At 41.0% G+C, this 15,677-nt stretch overlaps 1 protein-coding gene across 1 annotated transcript in view; it reads left to right on the top strand.

Moving 5' to 3' along the window:
* Positions 1–15,677, top strand: part of REEP3 (receptor accessory protein 3) — a 165,004-nt gene that overhangs the window by 124,387 nt on the left and 24,940 nt on the right. Inside the window, exons 5-6 of the mRNA XM_089683214.1 lie at positions 2,084–2,197; positions 11,903–12,050. Of these exons, the coding sequence (XP_089539340.1) occupies positions 2,084–2,197; positions 11,903–12,050 (262 nt within the window). The remainder of the gene's footprint in view (positions 1–2,083; positions 2,198–11,902; positions 12,051–15,677) is intronic.

Here is a 15,677-nt window from a genome sequence, read left to right on the forward strand (position 1 = left end):
AGTCCTTATGTAGTTTGAAGCAAAAAGTTATCCCATAGCCATCAATCACAACTAAATTTATTGTAACAGGGTTTATTCTTGTGGAAGGGAGTTCCACATCCTTACCGCTCTAACAGTAGAACCTTTTCTCTAACTTCATTGATTTTGCACTCTCCAGAACCTTTTCTCTAACTTCATTGATTTTGCACTCTCCAGAACCTTTTCTCTAACTTCATTGATTTTGCACTCTCCAGAACCTTTTCTCTAACTTCATTGATTTTGCACTCTCCAGAACCTTTTCTCTAACTTCATTGATTTTGCACTCTCTAGAACCTTTTCTCTAATTTCATTGATTTTGCACTCTCCAGAACCTTTTCTCTAACTACATTGATTTTGCACTCTCCAGAACCTTTTCTCTAACTTCATTGATTTTGCACTCTCCAGAACCTTTTCTCTAACTACATTGATTTTGCACTCTCTAGAACCTTTTCTCTAATTTCATTGATTTTGCACTCTCCAGAACCTTTTCTCTAACTTCATTGATTTTGCACTCTCCAGAACCTTTTCTCTAACTTAATTGATTTTGCACTCTCCAGTTTTAGTAAATCAACCCCAGTATGTTTCCGTGTCATATTAATTTTGCCTATTTCATTTTATAGAATAACACACATAAGCGTTTAGGTATTACTAATTTTGTTACTTTCGTATAGTGTTACCATTTTTTTGTAAGTTAAAAGTTTTTATCCTTTGATTGACTTCTGTCAAAGGGACTGTTGGAAAAATGTCCTTGATCAGTGCTGCACTCAATCAGCTGTAGCCACTGGTCAATCTCATATATAACAGCAGCGGTTGCCGCTGTCAGAATACAATATCCTGGTGGGGGGGGGGGGGATTTCTCCATCCATTTTGTTTGTGTTTGGATAGAGAAATATGTTGGCTGAAAGAAAAAAAAGCATATGGCCAGATTTGCTCTTTGCATCTGTCTTTAGATTGAAAGCATTCAAAACTCTTGGCACATTGTTTGAGTCGAAGTACTCCCTTTGTAGAAGTCTCTGAGGCACAAGTACTGCTCTTCAAACTATGTCCAAGGACCAGAAGTATGCAGAAACCATTTTCAGTGCTGAGAGCCCAGGTTTGATGTTTTTGGATCTAGATACAGATGCCACTGCGGTAAGAATAATTACATACAACATTCATTTTTTTTTCTAAGTTATCTATAAACCTGGTGTCCTCAAGCCTGTCAAGCCTGTGAAAGCTGCACATTATATTTCCCAGAAAAAAGTATTCACTGGACAGGTTAGCTATCTAGTTGTTGTTCCTCTCCCAGCTTCCCCCCGCATCTTTGTAGCCACAACTATGGCATTTGCCCAAGCTAAGCTGTCATGTATGTGTGCCCGGTTTTGAAGAGCAGCTTTGCCTGATCGTCATCACATGTCTGTGGCCCCCCTTACTTTATCCAAACCATTATTTTTTGCATCACCTTATTGAGTTATTTTTTCTTTATTAAAGCAGAACTAAACCCTCCAATACTTTACAGTCAAGGAGGCTGCCATCTTAGTCTCTGTTTCATCTGCAGTTGCCATGATGCTGCACATGTGATCAGTTATGACACCAGCCATTGGATGGCTTCACAGTTCGGTTGAGGAAATATGCAAATGTGACAGCTGTCATTCATGGCAGGCCTTAAATGTAACTTTTTTTGGAAATGGTTAAATCAATGGGTTTACTTCCGCTTTAACACACATTGTCATTTCATGTCAAATCTTGTTACTAATTTTGCTTGTGCGAATGTAATCTGTATTTCACAAGAAGGTCAAGTATAGAATATTGAAGTCATTCCTAATAGCATATGATGTCGGCCAATGAAGTAAAAAGCGTGAAGATCCATTTTGAGCTAAAACAAGTTAAATGCCTTGGAGCATTTAACTTCCTTAGAAAAATGATTTTATACATGTAGAGATTTCTCAGCTGAATAAAGAGTGAGAAACCTGGTGGCATCTGTGTGCGGGTAAAGGTTTGCCGCTTCTTGCTTGATGTTGTAGCTAGAGTCATATATTTTAATAATTGCACGAGTACCAGCAGCTGCTCTCTGTTCCCTGCACAGGAAATTGATGAATACATCGTACAGGCCAAAGAAAAGGGCTATGAAACCATGGTGAACTTTGGCAAGCAAGGCTTGAATCTAGCTGCTAATGCTGCTGTGACTGCTGCTGTGAAGGTAAAAGCTCTATTTTATTACTTGGTAGCACATATTACAATTTTTCCTTCTAAGAATGCTAGACCTCCTCCTAAAAATGCTAGTTGCCTGACTGTCTCTGGCATCTATAATTTGAGCCCCTGACGTGGAACAAGCAAACAAATCATTAAAATCAGAATGTAGTCAGAGCTCCTTATCTGCATACTTGTTCTAGGTCAGGTACTTAGAAAATACTAAAGCCATTGAATCAGCATGAAACCAGGTAACTAATATTTTAGAATAAGGGGTCGGCTGTTGTAGCTTCAATTTTTCTCAGTACAGATTTCCTTTAAATGATAAGGTCACCTGTCATAACATGTTACATGTTGCACCCATATTCAGGGAGTAGCATGTTGCTGTAGCATTGACCCCGCACCCCTCCAACCGCCTCGGTTTGACAGTGAGCGGGGATCTTCTCCCCCCACTTGCTGTCACAATTTAAAAAAAAAAAGAGCCAGCCCGGACGGAGTCAATGTGAATGGGAAACTACAACTACTGGCAGCCTTTGCCTCTTGAAGTTCTCAATGAACTACCAGAGCACTGTTAAGCGGTTGTACGATGTACGGGCAGGCATCTTACACTAACAATCTGTAAGAGTCCCACATGGCGCCCATGATCTGAAGATCGCAGGTGCAATGCTTTCCAGGCTCCTACAAAAAAAAATAGTAAATGCACATTTTTTTTACCTGCAAAAAATGTGCATTTATTATTTCTTTTTTTAGTAAGTGAACCTATCATTTAACCACTTCAAGTCCGGACACTTTCACCCCCTTCCTGTCCAGGGCAATTTTCAGCTTTCAGCGCTATCACACTTTGAATGACAATTGCGCGGTCATGCAACGCTGTACCCATATGAATTTTTTAGCATTTTTTTGAGACAGATAAAACTTTATTTTGGTGGTATGTATTCACCACTGGGATTTTAATTTTTTTGCTATAGAAATGATATATTCAAACATTTTGAAAAAAAAGTGTTTTTCTTATAAAATTTTGTAAATAATCTTTGTAATTTAATAATTTTGTAAAAAAAAAACAACCCAAATTAATTTCTAATCAAAAATTATAATTCTTCAAAAAAATTTTTTTACATTTTTTTAATATTATTATTTATTTTTTTATTTTAACATAATGTCACAGCAGTGACACTACTTGTGGGGGGTGATGAAGATTTTTTTTTTTTTTTTTTACACTGATTGCTTTTACACCCATAAAGGCTGTAAAAGCACTAATTTCTCCTTCTCTCTAGCTGCATTCTTGTAGCCATTGATAAATACTGTGAGAGCTGTGATTGGTCACAGCTTGTCACATGGTACAAGGCTGTTGTGAATAGCCTTGTACAATGTGACCTCTTTGATCATTCACAGATTTCACATGTAGTAAGCAGTCATGTCAGAAATGACATCTTGCTTACTACTATTTATGTGATCACTGATTGGTCAATCAGAGATCACATGATCAGGACCGCACACAGAGGTCCCGTGCAGCGCGGTTCCCAGGGAGCACGCACAGGCAGGGAATGCGGAAGGATGTTTATAAACGGCCACCCGCTCCTGCACTGCTCCCATCCGGCCCATGTACATAAAGTGGTTAAGTAGAACTATGACCTCCCATGAAATGAATATGAGCTACTACACTTAATTGTAAGTGCAAATACACTTATAGTTATCTCTTTGCCACCCTGCAAAATCCCTCAAATACCCATTGAGCCTGCCAGTGAATGCAGTTTCCTGTGATGTTATGGTAACAATGCTGCAGGGCTCCTGAATTCAGATCAGAGTTGACACTACAGTAAGATGAAACAATGTTGCAGGGGGTAGGGCTATTAGCATGGTCACTGCTGATTGACAAGCTTGTAGCTTGTCAATCAAAACCTGGTCACACCTAGTCCTGCCCACTGCTTTCTTGATCAACAGCGCTACCTTTGCTGCTGAGGCTCTCCCACTGTGAGCGTCAGCGCCTGGGAGGGGGAGCATGTGAGACACAAATGAAAAAAAGGATATGGCTCAATCAGGAAAGGTAAAGGAAGTGTTTTGAATACTTTATAAGTCTTGCACATCATCTAATAACTGGATTTGGTACTTGTTTAGACAACCATACAGGAGCCCTTAGCTGTATTTTAAAACTACTGAACAGAATATATACAATACATATTCTCTAAATGTTTATTTTTTAATAGTTTAAATTTAGGGAACTTCACCCACTATTTGTTAATTTTGAATGTCACTCCAGGTCAGAGTAAGTCAAGCCAAAACTTGCATTTCTTTTTTTTCTCCAGAAATGTAGTCTTGTAAATGCACAGACCACTGGCTGGCGCATCTCTGGAAATCCAGCAATGAAATCCATTGGCTGGTTTTCCTGGATTGTATCCCCCATTGACTTTACTGTCTTTTAGCTGAGTGACACAATGCAGTACTTTAGGTGGTCTAGGGAATTCAGCTAATGGATCTTACTACTGGAATCTAGAGTTTACATAATCACTTGGTGTGCATTTGTACATGAAAGCATCCATCAAACAATGTTTTAGTTTCAAATGGCCAGTCTATGCCCAGAACTATTGGCATGTCTTACAGGGTTCTGTGCTATTTAAAGGTCGTAGTTTATGGTAGACAGGCACCAAATAAGCATTGACAGGTAATCAAGCTCACAAGCAAGTGGGAAACATTGCCTGAGAATATGAGGACGTAAAAGTGGTTTCTCAGTTCTGTCGTTCATGTCGGAAAGGAGCCCTTCTTGACTTTTTTCTCTCTCTTTCTTTCCATTTTGCTATCCTTGGCTAGTATTGTCACACTTAGGAATACAGCAATCTGTCTACTGTTCTCCTTCAACCAAGTGAAGGTAAATAGCCTACAACTGCAAGCATGAAACGTCCTAGTCATACTGAACATACTTATCATTCTCGAGACAGCTTACTAAAAATAGCAGTGACATAAAGCCTTTGTGCTGGGCTCTCTTTACACATGGGTTTCTATAGTTAGAGGTACTTACTTTTTGACACCTCTATTAAATAAACTAATGAATCAATATACATTGCTTAACCCATTAAAGGCCAAAGTTCTCTTGGCTGTTACATTTTGTACTTTGGGTAAGTCAAGTTGACCATTAAAAAAAGGATTGCAGCTAATCAATGTTTACAATTCTTCGCAATGTCATTTGCTTGGTCACCTGTTTGCTTGATGCGTTTGCAAACCTCCAGTGAAATGGAGTACTATGTGCACCAATAAATGTTCTCTTGTGGTTCAGAAAAATATATATAGATTTTGTCTTTAAAGTTTGGAAAATCTCCCTTTATACAAAGCTAAAGTGCAGTGTAATATTACTTTTGCATGTGGGATTTGTCAGCTAATGAACTCTGCCCCTTACCTGCTTATTAAAAGAGAAGTTTAAAAAAAAAAAAAAAACCTAGGTGGAATCAATCTGATGCTGCAACTGTCCCCTGCCACCTCTGCACTTAGAACTGAGCGATCAAAAACCACTGATCACTCAGTTCTTCCCTACGTTCTAAGCAGAGAGCAGTGACTGCCAGTCTCTGTCTCTGCCGTGCTCCTCCAGAACAGGAGAGGGAACTAGGCCAGTTGCTAGTCTTTACAGTTAGGATCTTTCCTCTGTCTGGATCTGCTGAGTGACATCAACCGACAGTAGGAATTAAACAGGTCACAGGAGTGCAGAACGAAGTAAGCATGACTTGGTCTAAAACTTTTCTGCGGTAACGTCTGTGCTGTAGCTAAGGATTTCTTTGGCCTGCTTTATACTTAAAACTTAAGTTTATTATTTTTTTTAAATCAGCACAAGGGGTGGTAGTTACATTCATTGAGAAGTGTCCCTTGTGCTGGTGGCTGCTCTCTTAGTTGAAATCTTCAATCCTGCACTCCAACCCCTCAGCACCGGATGAATACTGGTGCAGGGGTTAATACACTTGCCAAGAGTACCGACTGTAACTGCCCTTTCCACCCCCTCCTCCATTCATAGAAGCTGTACTATATCTTCCAGCAATAAAAAGCTCTATATGAATGGAGGGCTGGTAAATGAATGGTCTCCCTCCTCCATTCATAAATTGACTGTTATTGCTAGAAGCTATTGTACAGCTTTTTTAAGTGAAGGAGAGGTGTGGAAAGGGTGTGAATAGTCAACACTAGTGATGAGTGCTTATGACAGGTCCAGTGGCTGTATTAACCCCCACAGCACTGGAATATTATGGGGGACATTAGATTTCAACAGCAGCCACCAGCAGAAGGGACACTTCCTATTGAATATAAGTATCATCCCTTGTACTGATTTTAAGAAAAAATCCCAAACGTAGGATTAAAAATCAGCTCCTGTGTTTATGAGGATCCCCCTTGGATTCAAGTTTCATATTCTATATACGGCATTGACTTCTGCCCCAGATGAGATGAAGGCCTCATTCACACTTGTGAATGATGCCATTTGTTATTACCCATCAGAGACTTAGCTGCGGTTGGAAGCCCTTTTAAAAGCAATGAGAGTCTGACAATGCCCACAGTTATTCGTAAATCTTTGCATGTAATCACTCATGCAATGATTACCTTTGAACGTTTGGCCCTGGACCTGCATGAGTGATTACATGCAAATGGCCTTGAACAGCTGCAGGTACTTCCCTCCCGCAGCAAATCGCAGTGAACCCCCGATGAGTCTCCCCAGGTAATTGCAAACACAAGTGTGAATGGTTCCTAACCTGAACCCCACTAAGTAATTAGCACTAAAATAACACCATCTGTCATTCAGCTGCCAAGTGACAGAACTTCTGTGAACAGTAGAGACTTAGCCTCTGTTCACACTAGTGCATTTTTCCGGCCACGGTATGGCAGCCCATTCATTTGAATGGGCTGCTGTACCTTGCAAGACACAGGGAAAAGGTCCCTGTACCTTTGCAGAAATAGCAGCCCAGTGCAGGTGCAATTTCCTGAGCTGGGTGCATGTCATTAAGATTAATGGCACCTACCCGTGGGCTCCGCGTTTTGTGCTTGGGTTGTTGCAGCTGTGGGACAAAGTAAGGGTCCTGCAGTGGCTTCCACCTACACTAGTGTGATCCGAGGCTTAGGCTCCCTCTGTAAGGCCTCGTTCACACCATACATGCAGAATAACGGATGGAAAAATGCGCAGATTTTACCTGCAGGGACAGTTTTGATGCACAACAAGGTTTCTGCATTTAAGCACTGTTGTTACATTAAAAACATTTTGGGCCAGGCATGTGGTGTGCCCTTCTTTTGAAAGCGCTGCTTGCCTGACATCCTTTGAATTCACTGACCAGAGACAGTCAATGCAATTTTGAATACCTGATCTGCATAAATGTTTCAGATCAGTGATTCATTGATGCTGGAGAATCAGGATTATAACCAGGAAACCAGCATTTCCAGAATGGGATAATCGGTCACAGCCCCTAATTTCTATAAGAAGTTTCTTTTAAAGGCCATGGCTAAATGTGGTACCTTATTGGCAAGGCAATAAGGGGGGCAGTAACAGCACTGGTACTTGCACCTTGAATCTAGCTGAGGGACACAGCTGTTTGGCTCGTATCAGAGCTGGATATATCCTTGATTCGGTTAGAGAATACCTATCTATAGGTAGATTTATCATAATGTACAGTCAATAAATTATGAAGATGAAAATAATACCCCATTTGCACTACTCAGATTGATGATAATACAGGATTTCCCTTAAGTGCTACTATAGTGAAGTGTGTAAAATGCAGAACAAAGTCACCTTGCAATTAGAAAATGACTCACTTTGTAAATTACAGGAATTGGACAGAAAATGTCTGAAGCAGGCGGTTGTTTTCTACCTCTCCCGCAAATGCTTAATTAATTGAATATATAACGGCTGAGCCTAAGATTGAAAAATAACTAAGCTGCTTTCCATTCAGCAGCTTGACTCTTTTTCTGTTGTATAATAATTACTGCTTACTTATTGATGGTCCATGACATTTTTTTTTAAATAATGGGCGCAGTGTGGTATCAATGACGTATTTTCACTGTGTAAATGTTTTAAAGTACTTTTATGGGAAATGTTTTATGTGCCAAAGGATTTGTATATCTGTCCATCCAGTTTTGAGATTTACAAAGCTCTGCCATAGGACACAGCAGGACAGGAGGCCTGATTTTTCACTACTACAGGTCAATAACATTTACAGGTTTTGTCCCTCTCCCAGTGACCGAACTGGATTATTTCATCTCTCTGTCACTCTGCCTTCTTCTATCTGGCTGGCACATGAGCACTGCTGCACAACTGGTTGGCTCTATAGTGTTGCTTCTCTTTTTTCCAGTCTGAGCTCTGCTGTACAGGAGATTAAATAAGGCTAATATAAGACCAAAGATATGTACTAAAATTCTCCCCCACTTCCTTCCTGAAGCCCCTCTATGTAATTGCACAAATAAAAAAAAAATCCATATCTAAATGCCTGTTTTTACTTTAAACCGTGTTCATTTGATGCCTCCAGTCCTCTCCTATTCTGCATGACATGGACACTTCCTATTGTATGACCGCCAGTGTAGGCCTCCCAGGACAGAGAAGAGGACCAGAGTCATTACAGCAAGATAGTAGGGGAATGGTGGTCTGAGGGGGGCCATTGCAGTGGTGGATTAGTTGTCCCCCATACTGGAACTGGCAGCAGTAAGGGACCTGGATGGTGGATTAAGGTGAGTATTGCTGGCTTCACAAGGTAAAGGACACAAAAGACTGTTAGCTCCCTCCCATTCCCCCACCCCTTTATACTTATCTGAGCACGACCTCGATCCAGCATTGTGCACAAAAGACAAGGCTCTCTCTTTCCTCATTGGCTCAGAGATAGCAGGAGGGGCCATTGGCTCCTGCTGCTGTTAATCACAGCCAGTGAGGAGGGAGCGGGGGGCAGCACCAACCTGCTGTCTATTTGTCAATGGACATAGAGCGCAGCTCAGGAGTCTCCCCAGAGCAAGCAGAGAGCAGGGCTAGGAGTGCCAACGGGGGACCCAAGAAGAGGAGGATCGGGGATGCTCTGTGCAATGGTCTTGGTAAGTATGGTAAGGTAAGTATGACATATTTATTATTTTTCAAAAATAAACATTTTACCTTTAGAATTACTTTAAACTACTTGCATTGAAAAAACACATTCAATGAAGTATTAATTTTTGTCTTTTATATTTGTCTTGATTTTGTCCTTAATTTTGTGTTATACATAGAAGGGCTTGAGCATGGGGCGTCTTTGCTTGTAGCGTTCTTGTCAAAATTAAAAAAACAAAAAGCGACAGGACAAAGGCTTTATAGTAGAGAGTAGAACAGAACAATAGTCCTTTAATCAAAGACAGATATGCTGTCTGACTGAGTAGAGAACAAAGAATTCTCAGTGTAATCACTTTAATTTGATGGCAAATAAAGAAAAGTTGTTAATAAGAATAATGCTAAAGGTGATGCCTTTAGTGGTTTCTGGGAAACGACTAGCTCTGCCAACTTTTATTACAAAAGGTAATAATGATCACACAGCAGAAACGCCACTGTTTGCATTACTTCTCAAAGTTGTGGATTCAGATCTGTATGTGCAAGTTGCCAAGGGGCATCTTTTAGATGAATAATTCCCTTAGTAAACATGGCAATAAATGGAAAACAAAACAGCTGCCCTCCGAGGCTCTTTTAAAGTTTGTTGTTAAATATTCTGTATAGTTTTGCAAAAGTGAGACATTCTTATTCCCTGTGGTCGGTAGCGCCACTTTAAATATATTATAGATCCTGCCGCATTTTCCTCTTGTTCCATCTGCATCTGTCACTGAATGTAGGGTGGCATGGTGCTGTGGTTTGAGAACTGATAAGAATGCAAATGAATAATTTAGCTTAATTTGTTTGTGCTTCATACCCAGTGCTACCTATCACTGGGAGCATTAATTGGAATGAGGATAATAATAACTAGTCTGAGCTGGAGAACTCATGATATATAAATTACATCCAATTTTGAGATTCATCAGATGTAATAATGCCATGTTGCCATCACAATTTATACAACTTTTGCTGGAACTGCATGTGAGCTGCAGTTTGGCTTCAATTTTAGTGTATCTAAATCTGATAGTACACCTAACTCACCCCTCCCCCAAGGCTGACAATACTGCTGTCCAAAGGTGTCCCTGTGCTCCTTCGTCCAGAATGTTGGCACTCTCATACAGTAGATGTGTTACTGGCAGAATCACCAGGTGAAAACAGTGGGAAAAAAACCTTAAAAAAGAAAACTAATGTAGCCATTAATGATTGGTAAGTTACAATATATCACATTTTTGTTTTTGGGTTTAACACCCCATTGAGTCTGCTTGGAGACTGAAAGCTGAAACTCCATATAGATAAAAAAGACATTTTTTATAAACCGTGTAAGTACCTGAATTTGACCTGGTATCAACCTCCTTCCATCTTCTGTCCAGCATTTGGAGAGGGAGAAGCAGTACGAGTTGTGCTGCAGTATTCGTGTACTAACAACATGCTGGTAGTAGAAGAGAGCAGAGTGACAGGTGAGCTTATCAGTATGATTCTTCTCCTTTAACTGTCCAATCATAAGTAAGGTAGGGATTTGTAAGATAAGAGTTACTTAACTTAAGCAGAGATAAATCAGATCATCTTCCCTACCGGACAGTGCTGTGTTGTGTGACAGAGCAATGTGAATTTAAGAAATGATAACAAATACAAATTCTTCGGTATTTTTTAGCTGCTTGGCTAGAGTTCAGCTTTAAAGGGTAACTTCACGTTCATAGAAAAAAATAGCAAATAATTATAAAAAAATATACCATATGCAATTACAACACAAACCATACTGTAATTGAATGTTACTAAAAATGACCTTTGTTTTTTAGTAATAACAAAAGGTAGGAATCTGCAACAAAGTTTGTTAAAATCCTTGCAATGTACACAGATCGCCCAGAGGGGAATGTTTTTTTTCTCAACAAAAGTGGAGTTACTCTTTAGTAAAGTAATCAAAGTGTAGCACTGCAAGCACATGAAATGTGAAAGTTGCATCAGCAAAGTAAACATGAATGGATCAATCAAAACAAAGTTTTCCTTTATTTAGGGTCTACATCAGGTATGTAAAACAAGGTATGTACAGTAGGTGCTCATCCTATGTGACCATGTGACCAGTGGTTGTTTGCATTAGTAAGACTCCATTCACGTGGGCCTTTAACTGAGCTGCAAATTCCATTGGGAAGAATCTACTGGTTGCTGTGTCTGGGATTGACAGCATTGTGCAGATCGCTGTGCATCCATCCACGATCACTACAGGTAATCACTGGTTGTGTGATCAGTCTTCAAGAGCTGTGGTGCCGACAGCCCATTATATCATCGCACTGTATTGGCTCGGCGGCCACACACAGCTGTCAGTCCCAGCCACAGGACTCAGTAGATTCTTGTTGCTGGGATTCGCAGTATAGTTAAATGGCGATGCGAATGGAGCCTTAGGAACACTGCGATGGAAGGAGACGCAGCTGAATTTCAGTTTTAATTTCCATGACTTCAGTATAACAACACATCTTCCCACTTGTTTACCATGCCTTCCAAGTGTCAGGAATACAATGTTCTATGAAATAGAAACACTCTGCCTGTGTAGTGGAAATATTTAATGGTTTTGTCCTTGTCTCTAGTTTTTTTTTTTACCTCTGCCAAATACAAATGAAAACACACAGATATTTCCAATGTGTTCTAAATCATACCCCTATATTTGCCCAGAGCCAGGGGGCCATTACAGAACGCCTACGAAGCTTCAGTATGCATGATCTAACCGCAATACAAGGGGATGAAACCGCAGAGGGCAGATCCTATCCGCCGCTGCAAGAAGCACAAAAGAAGTCAAAAACTATGTCCAGTGAAGCCGCGGGTAAGTCAGACAATGTTTGCAGTGTTATGTATTGCACGTACCAAGTGTTTTTTGGGCAGCATACACAACTGGTCAGTTTGTGAAATTCTTTACTGCAATTATTCTCTGTGTCCAATCCTTGTGCTTGGCTGTATGATCACATTTAAGGGGTTAGTTCACCTTTGTAGCGTAAAAACTAATTTTGGCACCTGGTATGCCTAAAATACAAGACAATACTTCTGTGCACATTTGTTTTTGTTATAAAAACGAGCTTTTCCGTGTTGTGTTATCCTGCATTTTTGGGCTAAATTTAAAAAAATATATATTTTGAAGCTGCTTTTCCTGACTCTTAAGTTATCTGGCAATGTAGTTTAGTGCCCTGATATGAAACTTCATGTCCCAAAATTCAATGCATTATTACTATGCCTGCACAGAAAGGGAGGGAAGGACAGTGGAGTCATGGGAACACACTCTTACTCATACAGGAAGTGATTTCTTTCTCTTCCCCTGTGATCTTAGCACTGCTGTGATGGAGAGGGAGAGCCTGAGCAACTCCACACTTGTCCCTGTGATCAGAGGTGGGGATAACATGATCACAGCTGGAGAGGCAATGGGGGAACAGAGAATAATGGAAGGTGGCGATATCATCCTTTTTACAAAAATCAAAGGTACCATCCGTCCTAACTTTTTGCAGGGATGAGCCGGAATACCCTGGGGTTATTTTTTTTTAAATACTGGATACCAGAAACTGCGATTTCAATAAAGGTAAAATAGGGGAGTGGAAGTATTTCTAAGGATAACTCTTTAATCTAAGGATTAGAGAGTTAGACTGACCATAGATTCATAGATTTTTTGATCAGCCAATGTGCTGATCAAAAAAAACTAAAAGAATTGTTCCATCCACACATTCGAAGTGGATGGGGAAATCCTTCCTGCTGCCCTATTGTATTCTGACAGCAGGACTCTTCCGCCAGTGCTGTAGTCTATTGGCTGCATGTGCTGATTGAACACAAGTAGAACATGCTGCATTTTTTCTGCACAGAACTGTACTGGAACACAGCAAAAATGCACTGGAACGCACATGTCCCTGTTCAAGGTGAAGAAAAAGAGAGGGGTAAAAATTAACTGGAATGCATAAAAACCGCCCTGGAACACATCCGGAACGCACCTGGACTGTGTTTCTATAGTGTGAACCGGTCTTCAGCGAAATACTATATAGACAGCTGAATTTAGGCCATTCGTTTATTCAAACACTTTTTTTTTTTTTGATCAGTACAAGATGAAGTACTTACATTCAATGCAAAGTGTTACTTGTACCACTGGCTGCTGCTTTTAGTTGAAATCCAAAGTCCTCTGATCCCCCTCTATCCCCCTAGCCATAATCTCATGGTTCTATGAGGGTTAATAAAAGCCAAGGGATCTGTCACAAGCACTTGTCAAGAGTGCCCACTATTTCCACCCTTTCTGCCCCTCCTCCTCCATTCAAAGAGGCTGTACTACAGCATCCATCAATGAAACGTGATCTATGAATGGCAGAGGTGGACTTTCATTCATCGGCCTTTCCTCCGTTCATAGTGTTTTCCGTTCACCTATAGTAAAGCTATCAGTAACACTTTCCCACCTCTCCTTCTTATCACAAGTGGTATGTGGATCTTTCTCAGTTGGTCTTTTCTGTCTGCTTAGAGTGACCTTATAATCTATGACCATCTAAACCTCCTCTACATACCAGGTTTGTGAGTATTCAAGGCTTTTCCTTGTACCATGAGCTCTGATGTTCCTGCCTTGTAGCACAACATTTTGTACCCGCAAACATGCAGGTAGCAGCCCCACTGTAACAGGTCCCTTTAGCACTGTTGCACCCCAACAAAGAGAACATATGCCAATTTTGGATCTCGAAGGTTCTACTTGTCTTTATTTGGGCCAACAAATCTGCTTAGAATACACCAGGTCTGTCATAGCCTCCTGCATCATGAAGACTTGTGGCTTCTGTGGATATCAGGGATTGCTATGCTACCAGGACATTTGGGATATTAAAACAACCTGTTGAGGGAGCAGTCAACACAGATTCTGGATGACAACATGATGTGGATAGTTCAGACCTTGAAAAAGGCTCAGTTGGATCCTGAACCTTCAGAAGTCAGCATTAGACTGACTCATTTTTCCAAATATCTTGGTCTTATCCTAGACACTCAAGCCCGAGTTTTTCTTTCCCAAAAGAAACGTCAGAGTTTCTGCTCCCAGGTTAGACTCTTCAGTCCAGAAACTGAACATCTTTTTCCTTCTACATGAGGGTCCTGGGGCTGATGTTAGTCTTTTCTAAGGTTTCTGGAATTTAGTTCTGGAGTTGGGGTAATCTTTTTCCAAATCTCTTGGAAGCTACAAACAGTTGCCAGCATGATGGGCTGTTGAAAAGTCCTAGACACTGTTTTTGTAGGGGACTTGGTTGACATTCTGGAGCTCTGAGCGTTTGGTTGTCCCTATATCACTGGTCATCCTGACTTGAGGGCCATCTGAACAGGATCCAGTCAGATGCCACAGGAGTGTACATCAGTCATCAGGGGGAACCAGAAGTCTTGCTGCAACAAGAGAAAGGATTCTCTATTGAGCAGAGATTCATGTTTTGGCTGCTGTCTACATCCCAGGGCTGAACAGTTGTCAGGCAAACTCTCTCAGCTGTCAGTGTCTGGATCTGGGAGAATACACCCAGAGGTGTTAAAGGACCTGTGTCATAGGTGAGGGAAGCTTGATCAAGACCTCCAGGTTTCCAGGTTCAAACACAAGCTGTTTGTCTCCAGATACAGAGATCCTCTGGCAGAAGCAGTGGCTTTGTGGATTCAGTACAACTAGATGCTATGCTTTTTTTTCCCCTTGCCGCTCCTTCCCTGAGATGAAGGGCATTCCAGTGATACTCATAGCTCCAGATTGGCCTAGGCCAGTGGTCTTCAGACTGCTGCCCTTTGCTTTCTTTCATTGGGCACTATTCCATCCACTGACACCAACAAAGGGGCATAATTCCTCCAACTGACACCAACAAAGGGGCTCAATTATTCCCAGTGGCACCAACGATGAGGCACAATTCCTCCCAATGACACCAGTAATGGGACACAATTCCTCTCACTGACACAAACTATGGGGCACAATTTCTCCCACTGACACCTACAATGGGACACAATTCCTCCCAATGACACCTACAATGGGACACAATTCCTCCCAATGACATCGATAATGGGACACAATTCCTCCCACTTACACTAACTATGGGGCACAATTTCTCCCACTGACACCTACAATGGGACACAATTCCTCCCAATGACACCTACAATGGGACACAATTCCTCCCAATGACATCGATAATGGGACACAATTCCTCCCACTGACACTAACTATGGGACACAATTCCTCCCACTGACACTAACTATGGGACACAATTCCTCCCAATGACACCTACAATGGGACACAGTTCCTCCCAATGAAACCAATGATGGGACACAATTCCTCCAATTGACACCAACAATGGGGCATTATTCCTCCCACTAACACCAACAATGGGGCATTGTTTGCTCCTACTTATACCAGGCCATTTTCTACTCCCACTAACCACAATCCTGCCCTCCCCTTAAATCTCAAGGACTATAAACTGGCCCTTTT

This window comes from Staurois parvus, unplaced genomic scaffold, assembly GCF_062004578.1.
Source record: "Staurois parvus isolate SC_StPar_1 unplaced genomic scaffold, SC_StPar_1.0 ptg000303l, whole genome shotgun sequence".
Lineage (NCBI taxonomy): Eukaryota > Metazoa > Chordata > Amphibia > Anura > Ranidae > Staurois > Staurois parvus.